The 19,058-nt window shown below is 40.1% G+C and overlaps 2 protein-coding genes across 13 annotated transcripts in view; one reads left to right on the top strand and one right to left on the bottom strand.

The window, feature by feature from the left end:
- Window positions 1-17,273, top strand: part of BTBD10 (BTB domain containing 10) — a 54,428-nt gene extending 37,155 nt beyond the window's left edge. For all 8 annotated transcript variants that reach the window (XM_084853722.1, XM_084853762.1, XM_084853742.1 and 5 more), the window contains 7 exons: window positions 4,599-4,789; window positions 6,348-6,627; window positions 10,620-10,722; window positions 12,241-12,361; window positions 12,934-13,131; window positions 14,738-14,848; window positions 15,519-17,273. In XM_084853722.1, coding sequence (XP_084709848.1) covers window positions 4,599-4,789; window positions 6,348-6,627; window positions 10,620-10,722; window positions 12,241-12,361; window positions 12,934-13,131; window positions 14,738-14,848; window positions 15,519-15,829 — 1,315 coding nt within the window. In that variant the 3' untranslated portion in view covers window positions 15,830-17,273. The remainder of the gene's footprint in view (window positions 1-4,598; window positions 4,790-6,347; window positions 6,628-10,619; window positions 10,723-12,240; window positions 12,362-12,933; window positions 13,132-14,737; window positions 14,849-15,518) is intronic.
- BMAL1 (basic helix-loop-helix ARNT like 1) overlaps window positions 16,678-19,058 on the bottom strand; it is a 60,498-nt gene continuing 58,117 nt past the window's right edge. For all 5 annotated transcript variants that reach the window (XM_084853692.1, XM_084853701.1, XM_084853708.1 and 2 more), the window contains one exon: window positions 16,678-19,032. In XM_084853692.1, coding sequence (XP_084709818.1) covers window positions 18,872-19,032 — 161 coding nt within the window. In that variant the 3' untranslated portion in view covers window positions 16,678-18,871. The remainder of the gene's footprint in view (window positions 19,033-19,058) is intronic.

Genomic DNA, 19,058 nt, shown 5'->3' on the forward strand with positions numbered 1-19,058 from the left:
AGGTTTGAGCTCCAGTTTGGTTTGCTCCAAAGTTTAAAAGAACCAGTTCTAATTATAATCAAGATAACTGCTGATATCTGTGATATGGAATGACTAGTTCTACCTTTGTATGTTTCCCATATATTTTTTGAAGGTTGTTTGAGAATTTAGTTTGTACTGTTCTTATAAAATTGCAAGCTGTGTTATGTCCAATTTTATTCCTGGTTTTCTGCATGGTTATAAATCCATCCAGTTATCCCAAGAAGGTAGTTTGCATGACATAATTTAGGCTGCAATCCTAGTCAATGTACCTGGAAGTAACTGCCATTGAATTCGGTGGGACTTACATTTGAGTAGACATGTATAGGACTGTGCAGTTAGTATTGGAAAATGGCAAGAAAAACTCAGTACTGACCACTAATCTATTTATATTATCGTTGCTAGTTTCTGCAGCTTCAGTTTGCTTCATTCTCTTGAATAACATTCTCATCTAAGTACAAAAGAATATTAAAAATTATTTTATTTTATGGTTTTATACATTTTACACTTTTTGTACACATGCAACCATTTTGATTTTAGTCTTCATTACTCTTTTTATATCTAAATTAATGCTATAAAGGTTGAGCATTCAGTGGATTTTTTTTCTTACCCAGCCAGCCCATTCTACTTTTAATGGAAAAGCTTTTTAATAGAGTACAAATTAAATTGCATGGCACAATACAGCTATGGTCCAGATGTACAAAAGCTTGTTCAAAATAGAGGTCAGTGACAGCTGCCTGGGGCTCTGAGGTAATCTGCTTCTCTCTCCCCCTTTAACCCCCTCCATCACACTCACCATTGCACTTTTCGAAACAGCTTGAGGCTGGGAGTGAGAGCGAGAGAGGCCACTCCTTAAGCTGCTGCAAAAACTAGGTCTTGGGTTTCTAGACAGTCATTCTAGTACTGTAGCAATGAATATCCCTAAACATGATGCCCTCAATATAATACAAACGTTTACATTATGACCTGGTTCATACAACATGATAAGCCATAGTATGGGTTGGGTGTGGGTTGAATGATGGGTTGTTGTCAAATCCTGGGTTGCTGTGTTGTATGAACCCAGCCATGCTAACAAACTATGGTTTGTTAACGAACAACAATCCACAGTTCACAACGTAACAATAAATCATGGGTGGTCTTTGGGGGTTGTTTGTGGTTAAGTATTTTGTAGTTAGCTATTTTGAGGAGCATATTCCTAACAACATCAAGGCCAACAATAAAGAATTCTTTAACTATATCAGAAGTAAGAAACCAGCTAGGGATGCAGTTAGACCACTGGATGATAATGGAGTTAAAGGAATACTAAAGTAGGAAAAGGAGATTGCTGAGAAGTGGAATGAATTCTTTTCATCTGTCTTCAGAAGATATAGGACAGGTACCTGTGCCTGAACGGATGTTTTCAGGAAAGGAGTCTGAGGAACTGAGGCAAATATTGTTGACAAATGATGAAGTTCCCAACTTTATTGACAAATTGAAAGTTAATGAATCACTGGGCCCAGGTGGTATCCATCTTAGAATTCATAAAGAACTCCAATATGAAAATGCTGATCTTCTAACAAAAATATGCAACATGTTCCTAAGATCAGTTCCTATACTTGAGGACTGGAGAATGGCCAATGTAACACCAATTTTTAACAGGGATTTAGCAGGGATCTGGGAAATTGCAGGCTGGTTAGCTTATCATCTGTTCCAGGTAAGTTGGTTGAAAGCATTTTAAAGGTAAAATTAGTAAGCATATAGAAGGACAAGCCCTGCTGAAAAAGAATCAGTGTGGCTTCCACAAAAGTAAATCCTGTCTCACTAAGCTTATTAGAATTCTTTGAGAGTGTCATTAAAAATGTGATCCAGAAGATGTTGTTTACTTGAACTTTTAAAAGGCTTTTGATGAAGTCCCTCACCAATGACTCCTGTGCAAACTTATCAGTCATGGAATAAGAAGAGAGGTCCTCTTATGGTTAAAGAACAGAAAGCAAAGAGTAGGAATACATGGTGGGTTCCCGGTCGACAGCTGGTTGGCCACTGTGTGAACAGAATGCTGGACTAGGTGGACCCTTGGTCTGATCCAGCATGGCTCTTCTTATGTTCTTATGATGAATTCTCCCAATGGAGGAATGTAAAGAGTGGGGTCCCACAGGGATCTGTATTGGGACTAATGCAATTCACCATATTCATAAATCTGGAATTATGAGTGAGCAGTGAGGTGGCCATGTATGCTGATAGCACCAAATTATTTAGGGTGGCTAAAATAAAATGGGATTGCAAGGAGCTCCAAAAGGATCTCTCCAAACTGGGAGAATGGGCATCAAAATAGCAAATGCGGTTCCATATAAGCAAGTGTAAAGTGATGCACATTGGGGCAAAAATCCCAACTTCAAGTATAAGCTGATGGGATTAGAGCTAGTGGTGACTGCCCAAGAAAGAGATTTGGGGCTTGTGGTGGATAGCTCAATGAAAATGTGAAGTCAGTGTGCTGCAGCTGTGAAAAAGGCAAATTCCATGTTACGGTTAATTAGAAAAGGAATTGAAAATAAAACTGCCAAGATCATACTCCTTTTATACAAATTTACGGTGCAACCACACTTAGAATACTGTGTGCAGTTCTGGTCACCGTACCTGAAAAAGGATATTGTAGAGTTGGAAAAAGTGCAGAAAAGGTCAACTAAAATGATCAAGGGGCTGGAGCAACTCCCCTATGAGGAAAGGTTACAGCAGCTGGGATTGTTTAGCTTGGAAAAAAGGCAAGCAAGGGGAGACATGATAGCGATATACAAAATTATGCATTGTGTGGAGGAAGTGGATAGGGAGACATTTTTCTCCCTCTCTCATAATATTAGAACCCTAGGTCATCCCATGAAGCTGATTCAGGACAGATTCAGGACAGATAAAAGGAAGTACTTATTTACACAGTGTATAGAATTCACTTCCATAAGTGGTAGTGATGGCCACCAATTTGGATGGCTTTAAAAGGGGATTGGACAAATTCATGGAAGGTAAGCTTATCAATGGCAACTAGTCTTAATGGCTGTATGCTACATGCAGTATCAGAGGCAGTATGTGGGCTTCCCATAGGTGGCTGGTTGGCCACTGAGTGAACAGAATACTGGACTAGACGGACCCTTGGTCTGATCCAGCTCTTTTATGTTCTTATGTTAGTGCAGCTGGGTTCACACAATGCAACAATCCACGATTCAACAACCCACAGTCCACCTGTACTCCGGCTTATGTTGTGTGAACCAGCCATGATCTCGAACTGTTTAGGTTGTGCTTATAAATATAAAGAAAACTTTTAAACACCTTTTCTTGTTTCAGTATCCAGCTATTTTATTATAGGAACTCATTTCTTGAACTTGTTAGCTTTCCCAGAAGTGATTTTGCCTTTTAGCCCCTAAATTGTGCTGACTTTTTCACAAACCTCCTACAACATGGAAATGGAGAGTCACTAACCTAACTGATTTGAATATTTGGGGGGCATACTTGTTGGGGTTAGAGGAAGGGCCAGGGGATGCCACTAGTGTGGGTATTATAGCATCCCCATGAATTTTTTGTGACGTTAAGACAGTATCTTTGCAAAAGGAAGAAGCTAGCTTAGAGGTGAATACTTCAGTTTATGGCACATAAATTTGAAGCTTCCTGAAATAGTCCAAGGCTCCAAGCATGCAAATAAGCTGGAAGAGATTGTTTGATTTACAGCTGATGTCACAATTGCATCAAATGAGAATGGAGCCAGAGGTTAGCACAAGGATGTGTCCTGGGAGCTCTTTTGACTTCCTTCAGTGCTTGAATGTGGAAGAGATTGTGGAACTTGAGTGGCAATTGACATTTCTGTTCCACTTCTCATAATGTATTTTGTTGGATGGACAAAGCCGCTCTGACCATTCTCTAACTGAGCTTCAGTTTAATTTGATAGGCCAATTGTGACTTTATAGCATAGATCATAAACATTTCAGTTATTAAGGATCTCTCTTTTTCATGTTGAGAAGCTGATAATGTAATCTTCTTAATTGTATTTAGCTTGAGAAATTAAATGAGTTTTTATGTTTTTGAATAGAGCAGTGTTGCAGTACTTTATCTGCCAAACTGTGTAGAAAGCCTGGCTTTTTGTGGAGGTAGGGATAACTTAAAGGAATACTTATTAATCTCAGATTTCTTCTCTGTGATATTAAACTTTGGATTTAACTCAGTATGTTTCATGAACTTGAATACACATTTCAAAGGCAATTTCTTACATATTTCTTAATTCATAATACATATTTGATTCCACTCTTCAGTGTGCCACAATACAGTATGAATATTTTGCAGGATTATCTATAAAACAGGGTCTAGCAAGCTTTAATATAGGGGTTAGCAACATAACGATCCTGCCAATATGGACACAGACTTTCCCACAAGAAATGTGCCTCTTTCTAAGCTCTTCAGAACTAGACGCTGATATATGAACGTTACTGAGATTAGGAAATACTTTCAACAAACAGAACTGGAAATGAACATGTTACTAATTCATGCACTTCTGTATATTGACTGTTTCTTAAATCTTAATACCAGAACTTGACTTGAACATAAATATGTGTCTGTTTTTCTAGTACTTCATCTCGTCTTACTAAAGGAGATTGCAGCAAAATGAGCCTCCATGGTGCTAGTGGTGGGCATGAGAGGTCACGAGACAGACGTAGGTCGAGCGATAGATCACGTGACTCCTCCCATGAAAGACTAGAGTCACAGCTCACTCCATGTATTAGAAATGTTACTTCACCAACAAGACAACATCAAGGAGGTATGTAATGAGAGAACTAGGACTAAATAATTTTTTTAATCTTGTGCTTTTTGATAGCAATAGAAGTGCTAAGTTTCATGTAGGTACATTTCCTAAAGACATAAGGGAATGTTTGTTTTATTTTAGGTTAAGTCTAGGGTTGTCTTCACACATGAGGCTTGTGATGGAAATGTGAAGCCTACACTGGCCAGAATGCTCGTTGGCATTACAAATGTCCATCTTCCACTTTACTTCCACACAAATGATCAGATGTCAACATAAATAATGCAAGAGAGGCTCAAAGGCTATTTAAGCCTCATGTGTGAAAATGTCTACTTTCTGTCTACATGTTCTGTTTGAGTATGCTTTATTTGGGTCTATGGTGTCTCCAATCCTAGAAATTTTTTCATATCCTCTGTGTCATTCACAGAATATGGTAGTTCTTTCCTGGTAGCATTTGCTACTTTATGCGATGAGTTCCCACTTGCAGGGAAATCCTAAGTACTGATAGTCTACCTAATATGATGAGCACAGTCTACACTGTAGTACATATGAGACAGGGTCACAGGTAAAATGGAAGTTTGCCTGTATGAAATATCCTGTGTGTGCTGTAAATATATGTAGAGAAGAGGTGTGACACTCAGATCAAAAGTGAAATTCTAACCCAGGATATGGTTCAATAGCCATTGCCTTTGTTGAATCATTTTTATTTCATTTTATTCATTTAACATAATTTAAGTGCTAAAATCTTGTTTGAAGTTTAAATGGACTGGTAGCAATTGCTTACAAGGAGAGTAATAGACTAAAATCAAGTAGCACATGTCCCTTGCAAAAGATTAACTACTATTGCAAAACACTTTAAATGAACACACTTTTGATAGCATAATTTTACAAAAGTGACAATTAGGTTACATTCTGTGGTATCTGTGTTTTTAAATCTTTAAGAATGAATGCTTTTGGAACCAACTTTGAGAGGTTTTGTTGTAGTGTGCTAAATCTGTGGTGAGCTAATTAAATAGTGAGCTCACATTTCACCCTGTTTGGTGGTTGGTGGTGTAGACAATGCAGAACCCAGAGAAGTAGAGAGTTTTGCCAAGAGTAGAGATGATCATAGCTTGGCAGAACAATAGTGGTAGGTCTAAGGCACCCTGCCACTTTTTCTCTCCCCCCACCACCCCCACAATGTTCTATAGCTACTATGTGCATGCTAGCCTCTGCCTATTGGGACTGTCCCAGCAGCAAGGCCAGCTTGTATAAGCTAACAGTGAGTCATGGGGCGAGGAGAGGATCAGCCACCTCCACTTCTCAACTCAGGAAGTCCTACACTGTGGCAACAATTGTGTCTTTCCACTTCCAGTTGGACGAAGATTTCCTTTTTTGCTTCATACCACAAGGTCACACACTGAGACTCTGCTGCCACTATACCAAAATCCTAAGATCCATTTCGCTTAATACAGTGACAGCTCTGTCTGTTGGGTCTCCATGAGATCTGCCTTTGTGGGATTATGTACTCTGATATTGTGTATATTCTGATACTGCAGCTGCACTTTAAAATATTTTTTATTTCTTTCCATTGCAGAACGTGAGAAGGATCATAGTTCATCTCGGCCAAGCAGCCCTCGTCCTCAGAAAATCTCTCCGAATGGTAGTAGTCTTGGGAACAGCAGTAGAAACAACAGCCAGTCAAGTTCAGATGGAAGTTGCAAGAATACTGGAGAAATGGTTTTTGTATACGAGAATGCAAAAGAAGGAGCTCGAAACATAAGAACTTCTGAGAGAGTAACACTTATAGTGGACAACACTCGATTTGTTGTAGATCCTTCTGTTTTTACTGCACAGCCAAATACGATGTTGGGCAGGTTGGCATTGCTTTTTATTGCATACATATAAACTGAGGGCTCTCAGAATTACTGTTAGGAACAAATGTTTCAGTTTTCTTTCATATTTTTTACTTTAGTTCTACATTGATCCTGACCAAACATTTCAGATGCAATTAGCCTTTGTTGGGCTCTGTTACCCTTTCTCTTATGAAATGCAGCTTAGCTGTTGAGTAGTTTTATCCTTACACAAGTCTGTCCTTGGCTCAGTTCATCTGGAGAGAAATATAGCTCATATGCAATAGTTGAGTAATCTCCTGATGAATGCCTTTGCTCATGTGAAATTACCGGTGATTGTGTTGTTCTGCAGTAAAGTATCAGATTCATTTCTGGGTAGTGTGTTATACTAGGGACATACCTGGTCTGTTATACTCAGCTTACAGCATCCTTCTATTCCAGGAGATGACAGTATAAGGTAACTTTTGGTGGAAATGCTTAGCTAGGTTGGTACTAAGCACATCCAAGAAAGGGAGGTAATAAGCCTTTTGTGAATTGATTGTTGCCCATTAGAAGATGGCTCTTTTAACTGAGAGCATTCCCTTCATCCCTGACATGGATTGAAAGACATTGTTGTCGTTGTTGTTCAGTCGTTAAGTCGTGTCCAACTCTTTGTGACCCCATGGACCATAGTACGCCAGGCCTTCCTGTCCTCCATTCATTGCATCGGTGATGCTATCTAGCCATCTCATCCTCTGCCATCCCCTTCTCCTTTTGCCTTCAAACTTGCAAAATTCATATTCATTGCATCGGTGATGCTGTCTAGCCATCTCATCCTCTGCCGTCCCCTTCTCCTTTTGCCTTCAAACTTGCCCAGCATCAGGGTCTTTTCCAGGGAGTTTTCTCTTCGCATTAGGTGGCCAAAATATTTGAGCTTCAGCTTCAGTATCTGTCCTTCCAATGAGCAGTCAGGGTTGATTTCCTTTAGGATAGACTGATTTGACCTCCTTGCAGTCCAGGGGACTCCTAAGAGTCTTCTCCAGCACCACAGTTTGAAGGCATCAATTCTTCGGCACCCAGCCTTCCTTATAGTCCAGCTCTCACAGCCATACGTTACTACTGGGAAAACCATAGCTTTGATTATACGAATCTTTGTCGGCAAGGTGATGTCTCTGCTTCTTACTATGCTGTCTAGGTTTGCCATAGCTTTCCTCCCAAGGAGCAAGCGTCTTTTAATTTCATGGCTACAGTCACAGTCTGCGGTGATGTTGGAGCCCAAGAAAGTAAAATCTGTCACTGCTTCCATTTCTTCCCCTTCTATATGCCAGGAAGTGATGGGGCCAGATGACATGATCTTAGTTTTTTTAATGTTGAGTTTCAGACCAGCTTTTGCACTCCCCACGTTCACCCTCAACAAGAGGCTCTTTAGATCCTCTTCGCTTTTTGCCATGATGGTGGTATTGTCTGCATATCTGAGGTTGTTGATAATTCTCCCGGCAATCTTAATTCTGACCTGTGATTCATCCAACCCAGCATTTCTCATGATGTACTCTGCATATAAATTAAATAAGCAGGGCGACAATATACAGCCTTGTCGTACTCCTTTCCCAATTTTGAACCAATCGGTTGTTCCATGTCCGGTTCTTACTGTTGCTTCTTGTCCCTCGTACAGGTTTCTCAGGAGACAGGTAAGGTGGTCTGGTACTCCCATCTCTTTAAGAATTTGCCAGAGTTTGTTGTGATCCACACAATCAAAGGCTTTAGCGTAGTCAATGAAGCAGAAATAGACATTTTTCTGGAATTCTCTTGCTTTCTCCATGATCCAGTGAATGTTGGCAATTTGATCTCTATTTCCTCTGCCTCTTCGAAACCCAGCTTGTACTTCCGGTAGTTCTCGGTTCACATACTGCTGAAGCCTAGCTTGTAGGATTTTGAGCATAACCTTGCTGGCATGTGAAATGAGCGCAATTGTACAGTAGTTTGAACACTCTTTGGCATTGCCCTTCTTTGGAACTGGAATGTAAACTGACCTTTTCCAGTCTTGTGGCCATTGCTTAGTGTTCCAAATTTGTTGGCATATTGAGTGCAGCACTAGCTCAGCTGGAATACTGTCATCTCCGCTAGCTTTGTTGTTACTAATGCTTCCTAAGGCCCACTTGACTCCACTCTCAAGGATGTCCGGCTCAGGTTCAGTGACCGCACTGTCGTGGCTATCAGGGACATTCAGATCTTTCCTGTATAGTTCTTCTGTGTATTCTTTCCACCTCTTCTTAATCTCATCTGCTTCTGTTAGGTCCCTGCCTTCTTTGTCCTTTATCATGCCTGACTTTGCACAAAATGTTCCCTTGATATCTCCGATTTTCTTGAAGAGATCTCTAGTCTTTCCCATTCTATTGTTTTCCTTGATTTCTTTGCTTTGTTCATTAAGGAAGGTCTTCTTGTCTCTCCTTGCTATTCTCTGGAACTCTGCATTCAGTGGGTATATCTTTCCCTTTCTCCTTTGCTTTTTGCTTCCGTTCTTTCCTCAGCTAATTGTAAAGCCTCATCAGACAGCCACTTTGCTTTCTTGCATTTCTTTTTCTTTGGGATGGGTTGAGTTGCTGCCTCCTGAACAATGTTACAGGCCGCCGTCCATAGTTCCTCAGGCACTCTGTCTATCAGGTCTAATCCCTGAAATCTGTTCCTCACCTCCACTGTATATTCATAAGGGTTATGATTAGGTCATACCTGAATGGTTTAGTGGTTTTCCCTATGTTCTTCAATATAAGCCGAAATTTTGCAATAAGAAGCTCATGATCTGAGCCACAGTCAGCTCCAGGTCTTGTTTTTACTGACTTCTCCATCTTTGGCTGCAAAAAACATAATCAATCTGATTTCGATATTGACCCTCTGGTGATGTCCATGTGTAGAGTCGCCTCTTGTGCTATTGGAAAAGAGCGTTTGCTATGATCAGCGTCTTCTCTTGGCAAAACTCTATTAGCCTTTGTCCTGCTTCATTTTGTACACCAAGGCCATGCTTGCCTGTTATCCCGGTGATTTCTTGACTTCCTACTTTAGTATTCCAATCCCCTATGATGAAGAGGACATCTTTTGTTGGTGTTCGTTCTAGAAGGTGTTGTAGGTCTTCATAGAACCGATCAACCTCAGCTTCTTCAGCCTCAGTGGCTGGGGCATATACTTGAATTACTGTGATGTTGAATGGTTTGCCTTGGATTCGTACTGAGATCATTCTGTCGGTTTTGAGATTGTACCCCAGTACTGCTTTTCCCACCCTTTTGTTGACTATGAGTGCTACTCCATTTCTTCTAAGGGATTTTTGCCCACAGTAGTGGATATAATGGTCACCTGAATTAAATTTGCCCATGTTTGTCCATTTTAGTTCGCTGATTCCCAAGATGTCGATGTTCAATCTTGCCATCTCATGTTTGACCACCTCCAGCTTACCTTGATTCATTCCAGGTTCCTAAACAATATTGTTCTTGACAGCATCGGACTTTCTTTTCACCACCAGACACATCCACAGCTGAGTGTCCTTTCGGCTTTGGCCCAGCCTCTTCACTCCTTCTGGCGCTACTTGGAAATTCCCTCTGCTCTTCCCCAGTGTTATATTGGACACCTTCCGACCTGAGTTGCTCATCTTCCGGCGTCATCTCTTTTAGCCTTGTGATACGTTCCATGGGGTTTTCTTGGCAAGAATACTGGAGTGGGTCGCCATTTTCTTCTCCATTGGACCACATTTTGTCAGAACTCTCCACCGTGACCTGTCCATCTTGGGTGGCCCTGCACAGCAGAGTTTATGGCATCACTGAGTTACTCAAGCCCCTTCGCCACAACAAGGCAGTGATCCATGAAGGGGTCTTACTTGAAGTAATGAGACCGAAATAGCATGTATGCTTAAGGGAAAGATGCAAGAGTTACTGATCCCCTGTAGTTCTGAGTTTTCTATCATTCTTTCTAAAGATTCATCTGGCTAACTTGAACATTGATGAACTTTGTATATCTGAAATGAATATTAAGCAAACTTTTTTTATATATAGGATGTTTGGATCAGGAAGAGAACATAACTTTACACGGCCCAATGAAAAAGGAGAGTATGAAGTGGCTGAAGGAATCGGCTCCACTGTGTTTCGTGCTATTCTGGTGAGATCACATTACGTCCTGCCATGTTCATAATTTAAGATATATAGATTGTTTTTTTAAAAAATGATTGTGTGGACTTAAGAAAAACCTTGAACATTCCTCCTATTATATTCAGTCCCACACAGGTTTGTAATTGAGGCTAAGGATTCCTGCAGGGCAGGGTTTCATTGTGCATGGCATCTCTCTGTTTCATTCTTACATAAACTGAATGACATTGTTTGAAAGAATAAATGTAATATGAAAAACCTTTGCAATGCAGTTTTGTTTCCAGCTGCGTAATCAAAAGGCTTAGACTGAAATCAAGGGATATAAAAGACCGTCTGTTTTTAGATCTGTTTTGTTGACTCCAAAAATAGGGGGAAAACGGTTCTATAGGGAAGCTTATTATAAACCTTTTTTAGAACAGTACAGCAGTTGAAATAACTTATTTCAAGTGCTGTGAGAACTGCTTTGGTGCCAAACACTGTAATCTCTGTACTGCCTTGCAGTCCATTTCCAATGATGAGCACTTTGGCTCCGGGCTAGTAATTTTTAAACTTTCTGTTTCTGGGAACTCTTTCCACATCAGCTTATCTGCCATGATACCTCTGAATTTCAGATGAATCTGGGTGTGTTCTAATGGGCAAATTGACCTCACGTGCCCAGGTAGGCTTCTATGGACAGAGGCATTTCCTAAGATGCACAAGCCATAAGCTTTAGGGTTAATACAAACACTTTGAATTACAACCAGAAACTAATCAGCATCCATTGCAGCTCCAGTCTTAAAATCCTTTGTTTTCTGCTACATTCTGCATTAGCTTTGGGTTCTAGGTGTGTATTTTTAATTGACTTTTTACAAATAAAACATCAATACACAATGAAATTTCATGGGATACATTGAATACAGTCTGCCATTAATATCATATATTACAATACAATATATTCTATTTGTTTATTCACCCCTGCTATATCCTGTTATCCTAATAAATCTTTCCATAAGTGACTGTGAGTCTATGGTAGTATTAAGGTTTCCTTCTGCCTAGGCATATAAGGGTGCATTCCTATACATGTTTAGACAGAAAAAAGTCCTACAATTCTCAGCATTCCCCAGCTAGCATGGCTGGCTGGGGAATGTTGGGAATTGTAGGACTTTTTTTCTGTCTAAACATGCATAGGATTGTGCCCTTAGTTGTAAATTGATGCCATGTTGTATAGAAGTCTTCCTTATAGTTAACTTTCCTGGTTGCCCTTTTGACTTGGATTAGTGTTAAGACAGTACCATGTGAAGGCATGGTACTAATCTAGTTTTATGGCAACAGAACAAAATTTTAGTATTTGGAGAATCATAGAATCGAATAGTAGGGTTGGAAGGGGCCTACAAGACCATTGAGTCAACCCCCTGCTCAATGCAGGAATCCAAAAACCATCGTGAAAGAAATGGCTGTCCAGCCTCATCTTGGAAAAATTGAAAGCTTTTCAGTAAGACATTAGATGCTTTCTCCTAGTGTTTGTGTAATATTGCTTTTTTGTTTGTTTAAGGATTACTACAAGACTGGGGTGATACGTTGTCCTGATGGAATATCTATTCCTGAACTAAGAGAAGCTTGTGACTATCTCTGTATTTCTTTTGATTATAGTACTATCAAATGTAGAGACCTCAGTAAGTACAATGTTGAAATTGGATTTATCTATATAACACACATTTTGGATTGGGTTGTTATGTTTAGTTTTGGTAATGTGCATTTATGCCTGTTAAAAGCTGTTCTCCATTGCATTATTTGTTTCAGTCATTCTTATTTAGCTTTCTAATTTAATGTTTTTAGAAAGTATGAATAGTCTTGTGAATATCAGCCATTTCAAAACTCACTTTTTCCTAGAGCAAAATTTATGCAGCAATAGAACCATCTAACTTTAAAAGAATAATACAGAATTTCCAAATGATTCTCTGTATCTATCCTGACATTATCTTCTTACAGATATTTACTTAAAATCATGGAACTGAGGGGGAGGGGCCTAATGGGAAATCAGTCTATGAGCAAAGGTATCCTGTATTTAAACATTCCTAATGAATGCCCTCCACCCATAAAAACCATGCCATTTGGCTTTCCTATCCAAACAGTAGTGGTCTTGCCATTTGTACTGAGACAAGTAGTACTGATTGTTTTTATATTCTCCCCTCTGTTTTCCCTAAAAAATTTTCAATAGTAATGGTTTGGGTGCTTTTGGTTTCAGGTGCTCTTATGCATGAATTATCAAATGATGGTGCTCGGAAACAGTTTGAATTTTACCTTGAAGAAATGATACTCCCACTGATGGTAGCCAGTGCTCAAAGTGGGGAAAGAGAATGCCATATTGTGGTACTCACTGATGATGATGTGGTTGACTGGGATGAAGAGTACCCTCCACAGATGGGGGAGGAATATTCGCAAAGTAAGTCAACTGGTTCACTTGAAATTTAATTTGAGTCTGAATGTTGATTATCCAAGACATGACCACCATCTCTTCTGATGGTTTTAATAATTTTAAAAGACCACTGCAAAACATGTGATGGTGATGTCTAAGAGAAAATATTTTCATAAAAGGTAGATAGACCTCATACATTTTTTGCATATTGCTGTATATTTAATCTTCAGTGTGGGGAATTCTGAGCTAATATTTTTGGGCTTATATAACACTTTCTGTGTTCCTTTTCACTCTTATATTTAAGTCCTTTAGGGCACAATCCTATGGGGATAGGCAGCTGCCTCCAAACTTAGAGGCAGCTGCCTATTCAATGCAGAGCAGAAGCATGGAGGGGATTGTCCCCTCTGTGCTTCAGCCGCCCTGCATTTGTGGCTAGACAGCTGATTTCGGCTGTCTAGCCATGGGAAGGTGGAGCGTGGGAGGTGGCTGCTGGAGGACACATAAGATGTGTCGTACCGGCATTTCTGTCTTCCCCGCCCCGGAACACCCCCAGGAAAGCCCCATTTTTCCTGCTCCGCACTCCTCTTCTGAGCGCAGGGCTGTTCCAAGAGTCAGTGTGGGAAGGGGGGAAGGTCGATTCTCAGGGAACTGACCTCGGAGCGTGGTCTCCGAGGTTGGTTCCTGGAAACCAACCTATCCTCTGGCTGTCTAGCAGCTGACTAGTGGCCATAGGATTGCTTCCTTAATCAGTATTTGTCTAAATTCCATCAGCAAAGGCTGGATGTAAATCACAGCAAATTTCAGTAAGTTTAGTAAACCAGCTGTGAAAATTGTTCATTATAGAAAGTGTTAATTTATGACGTATTGAATAGTGAAGAAAGGAAACACCAAGAACTCATTCCATATTCTATGCAATTGATTATCTCGTATTGAATTAAAGTATTTTGCTATACCCAGTCACCAAAAACTGTTAGGGCTTGATACATTATAGACCCTTAAAGAGAAATAAGGCTGGAAAAAGAACAGTATATAAGGGCCATAAAATTAATCAATAGGGAAGCTTTTCAGAATGCAAAGATTACTCATATGTGAGTCTTTAGCCCTATTTCAGGCATTATTGCCTGAAGCTATGGAGGAGCAGGGCCATGCATGATAACCCCGCTTCCAGCATCTTGCTCTGGCTCTACCCCCAACCTCCCTGTGTTGAGCAGAAGGCCTGAAGTGCAATTCTAGGTGTGTTCGAATGCACTTAGAACCTCAGTGCAAACAGGAACCCTGATAGTGCAAGGTTCCTGATGGCCGGGAGAATTCTAAACACATTCAGTTGAATGCACAAAGAATCCACCTTACTGCTCAATGTGGGGGAGGTGGAGCAGGCTCAGGGAGGTGGAGGGGATGGGGGACAGGGGAGGCAGGCTTGCTTGTGTGGCCCTGCTCCTTCCTCCACAGGTTCAGGCAATAACTGCTGAATGGGGTGGCTATTTGCATGGCAAAGGAGGTATAAATAATATTTTAAGTAAAATTGCAGGCATTTTAACACTGGTACAGAATGCATTAATTGTTTGTCCACCTTCATTATGGAACCAGGAATAAACACTACAGCTTATTCACCCATGAAATGTTTTTTCCTCAGTTATTTATAGCACAAAATTATATAGGTTCTTCAAGTACATTGAAAATAGAGATGTGGCGAAATCAGTCTTGAAGGAAAGAGGTCTTAAGAAGATTCGATTAGGTATAGAAGGTAAGAGGTCTTGGAATTGCTTTCTAAGCTAAATCCACAATAAACATCAATGTGTGCACACTTCTGCTTTTACACAAGTAGTATAAGAGGGGGTTGAGTACCAGAAGGTGAGTAAAAAAAGAGACTAGCCTCAACCTGCTACTCAGTTGATAACTGATAGTGTTGGCCTTTCCATGATCCTGATCCATTTTTATATGGGTAAATCTTTCTGCAAAAATACCAGCTTGTTGTGGCTTACCTTGACACTAAAACTTACTTACCTTATTCATTTACTTGTGATACTTCTATACCGCTTAATATAATAAAATCCCTAAGCTGTTCAAGATAGCTTGAAATTTCAACATAGAATGTATTAATGGTTGAACATTGCATCTTTTGTGGTGTGTTAGCTTGTTTTAGTTTAGGATCCTTCCAATCTAATCACATGTGGCAAAGTCGCATTCGATGTGGATTTAATTGCATGCAGCAAAAAGACGTTGCTTGAAGGTAGAGTGTCCGTGATCTCTTCAGTGAATGTAGGGAAGAGGAGGAGAACCTTGCATGCAAATACTGCTAAAACTACCCTGCCTAATGGCTCATCACAAAAAATATTGCATTCTGTCTTAAATGCCCTGAGGGTGAAGTACTTTGAACTGAAATGTATAAGAAAATCTTGTCTTTAATATTTTAGGTTATCCCACATACAAGGAAAAAGTTAAGAAGCGGCCTGGTGGAAGGCCAGAGGTAATCTATAATTATGTCCAAAGACCTTTCATACGGATGTCATGGGAGAAGGAGGAAGGCAAAAGTCGGCATGTTGACTTCCAGTGCGTAAAAAGTAAATCTATTACCAACCTGGCAGCAGCTGCTGCAGACATTCCCCAGGACCAGCTAGTGGTGATGCATCCCACTCCCCAGGTAGATGAGCTGGATATCCTGCCCATTCATCCTCAGCCCAGCAACAGTGATGTGGATACTGAGGGACAGAACTTGCCACTCTGATCCAAACTCTTGGTTAAAGAAAAGCATGCTATTATAAAAATGACGATGCTGTAACGAGCTCATACTGCACTGCAATTCCAGCTTCTCTCCATTGTGTAATGAACATAAAATGTTTTAGGATATTGCAGTATGAACTTAGAAAAGACCAGTGGGATCTGATTATGGTTTGTAGGAGTACATGTGTAACACCATGAGGTTCAGTTACATACCTGCATTTGTTTACCAGTAAGTAGGTTTTGTGGTATTGGTTGTATGGTGGACTGTCCTCATCCTAAGGCTCTGTCAGAAACAGCAGGATTTGGAGGGTGTGGTTTATTCAGTATTTTGGTACACAGTGGGTAAAATGCAGACTTAAAGTTGATAGTGGCACTTTACAAATTGTGGACAAACAGAATTATCAAAGCCATTTTTATAGTCCTGATGCACAATGTTGAGTCAACAGAGTGCTTCTTTTGGAGGCTTACTATTCAGCTAAATGTAAATAGTTTGTTCTGAACAGAGATGATGAGCCTACCTAACTTTGTTCTCTTATGGATGAGCACAAGATTCTTGCCACAGGGCTTCTGGGTTGTGATCCAATGGCCTGCTTTTCCAGATTTATCCAGTGAGGTCTTTTTCATGTTCGATGTGAGCCATGTTCAAGGGTCAAGAAAAACTGATATAGGCTTTATCTTTAAAAAAATTGCCTTACCTTAACTCTGTTCACAGAAATATTTATTTACTGAGAGTTTTTTTCATATGTGTCATGGAACAGGAAAATGCAAATTGTTCACTCTTCACTTATTAACTGATTGTAAACTCAAGTTTTTCATTCAAATAAAAATTTCCATTATTTTAATATTAGCTGTGAAACTAATTTATTGTACATTCTTTTCACATGCTCACTAGAATATTAACAAAAGAATTCAAGCCCGATTCTCACCTCCTGTTTTCCACAGTTGATATAAGACGTAGTGGGTCTGTGCCCCCCCCCCCCATATTTAACATCCTGCCTGACACTCGAGAGATCCCCAGAGTAGACAGTACTGGGCTAGATGAACAGATGGCCTGGCCTGGTATAAAGCAGTTTCCTGTTTTGCTAAAAATAAGTTGCAGTACTCAGATACAAAATTTGCAGTACTAAAATCTTATATGCAACTGAATAAAATAAGACCAGTCCAGCAAACACTTATTGTCCATAGTGAGGGTAAGTGACCCAGCAGAGTTTAGCCAGTTCTCAGGCTTCAGCTTGCCAAGGTGCTAAACTACTCAAGAGTGCGTGGTGAAGGAGGCTATATACACTTCAGTCATACAATACTGTGATACTGTCACATATTTAATAATGCAATACTACCCCATTTCTTAAACCTACATTCTCATCTCCCTTCCAGCTGATCCAGTCTTCCTTTGAGCCCATGATGCCTTGCTCATCATTTAGTCACACACCCACCTCTTTCAGAGCATATTCCATGCTCCTCTGCTTTCCTCCTTTACTTCAATATACTAATCTACTAACCTGGATAACGTGCTGTAAATGTGGATGCATTACACTGCTTCACAGCTGTCATTTGGAGTTTCTGGAAAGGAGGAAGGGAAAGGCAGCTTTCAAGCCTGTTCTATACTACTATTTTGTTTCTGGGTACAGCTGCCAGGAGACTATCCTCTGGGAGAAGAGGCTTGTGAATGTGAAAATGCTTATCAATGTAACAAATGGTAACAAGTATCTGCAAACTGAGTTTGTGTCAACTATGTGGAGGCTGCTGGAGTTACATATTTTTCCTATTGGAATGCTCAGATGGCAAGATAAGCTTTTTCCTTCCAAGCAACTGATATCCCTTGATGGGAAAATGAAGCAGTGCTTAATGCTGTTTTTGCTTAGATTATTTGTTGCTGTGGTATCTAGACCAAAGCACTGAGCCTACTCCAGAGCAGATGCATAAATGAAAGTAGAACAGGAAGGATCATACCAGCAGAACTTGTGTTCTGCCATAACTTCTCAGGTAAGCACCTGGTTTCCCTCTGATGCTTTAATGCACAATCACAAAACTATATGACTTCAGGAATTCAAGAAGGATAACTCATCCCCCCCTTTGCTTTCCCAGTGGTGGACTAGAAACTGGGTGGAGACAGTGCTATTAGTCTAGGAAAACTGGAAAGCGAGGAGCATGCAGTGAGGGAAAGCAGTAACAAAGACTGTACCTTAGGTTTTTAAAAATGTGGCTGTTACGTTACCTTATCCCTAATAAGCCTGCTTGCCTTAACTGACAACTTTTGTCACTTGAATATCTCCTATGCACCACAGCTCTTTCTCTGCTTCAGAAGCTAAGCTGGAATCTTCTAGATGCTTTACTGAAGAAGCACCTTGTAGGGGTTGCTGGTTCTTCTGTCTTGAAAAGTTGCTCCAGTCCCACATCATTGCCAGGTTCCAGCAAGAATACTGGTTTGCCCTGGTAAGACTGATTAGTTGCTCAGAATGGCCAGTGCTTGCTGTTCCTCTTAATAACATAATTATGCATGTCATGAGGAAGTATATTTTACAATCCAAGTATACGCAATTTAGAACAAGCGAAAACATTTTATTTTAAAAATATTTAACTGTCTAATACATTACACTTCAACAATATTTATAGTAAAGGATCTTACAAGAAACAGTTCTGATACATTAGTATAAGAAATATCCATTATCCACATGGGGGACCTTTTTCTGTAGTGTAAAAACACACCATACAGCTGAAATGACCATTTGCATATAAAAGCTACCAGTGATGCCAGTACTTAGTTTGCACAGTGATCTTAAAAAAAAAAAAAAAGTCAACACAAGAACAGAATCCAAAATATACAGTTAATGCAAGCTATACAGGCTAACCAAATCAATGATATAGGAACACTGTAGCAGGTTGATCTCCACTTGGTCTGAAATTACACATGGGAGAAGGATGACTGTTCTCTTGATATGGCTTATGAAATTAAAACATCAAAGCAATTCAACAAGCTTCACAGATTGGAGAACTCCACCAATAATGCACTTTGAAATATCCAGATGTCAAAGCTATTAGGTAGCATTTACAAGGGCCATGGTAAGTCACTAAAATCAACCGGGCCCCCAAGACCTGCATCAGCTTCCAAAAGGCTCATAATAACTGCCATTGCTGCCTCATCGTTGCTGGGGCTGCTGGATCCTTGGTCGTTCTCTATCATATCAATGCCTATATGTGAGTTTTCCCCTGGGAAGAGAACAAAAAATGTAAAG

The sequence above is a fragment of the Heloderma suspectum genome, chromosome 1 (assembly GCF_057233095.1).
Source record: "Heloderma suspectum isolate Gila_16-S chromosome 1, 16-S_ref, whole genome shotgun sequence".
NCBI classification, from domain to species: domain Eukaryota; kingdom Metazoa; phylum Chordata; class Lepidosauria; order Squamata; family Helodermatidae; genus Heloderma; species Heloderma suspectum.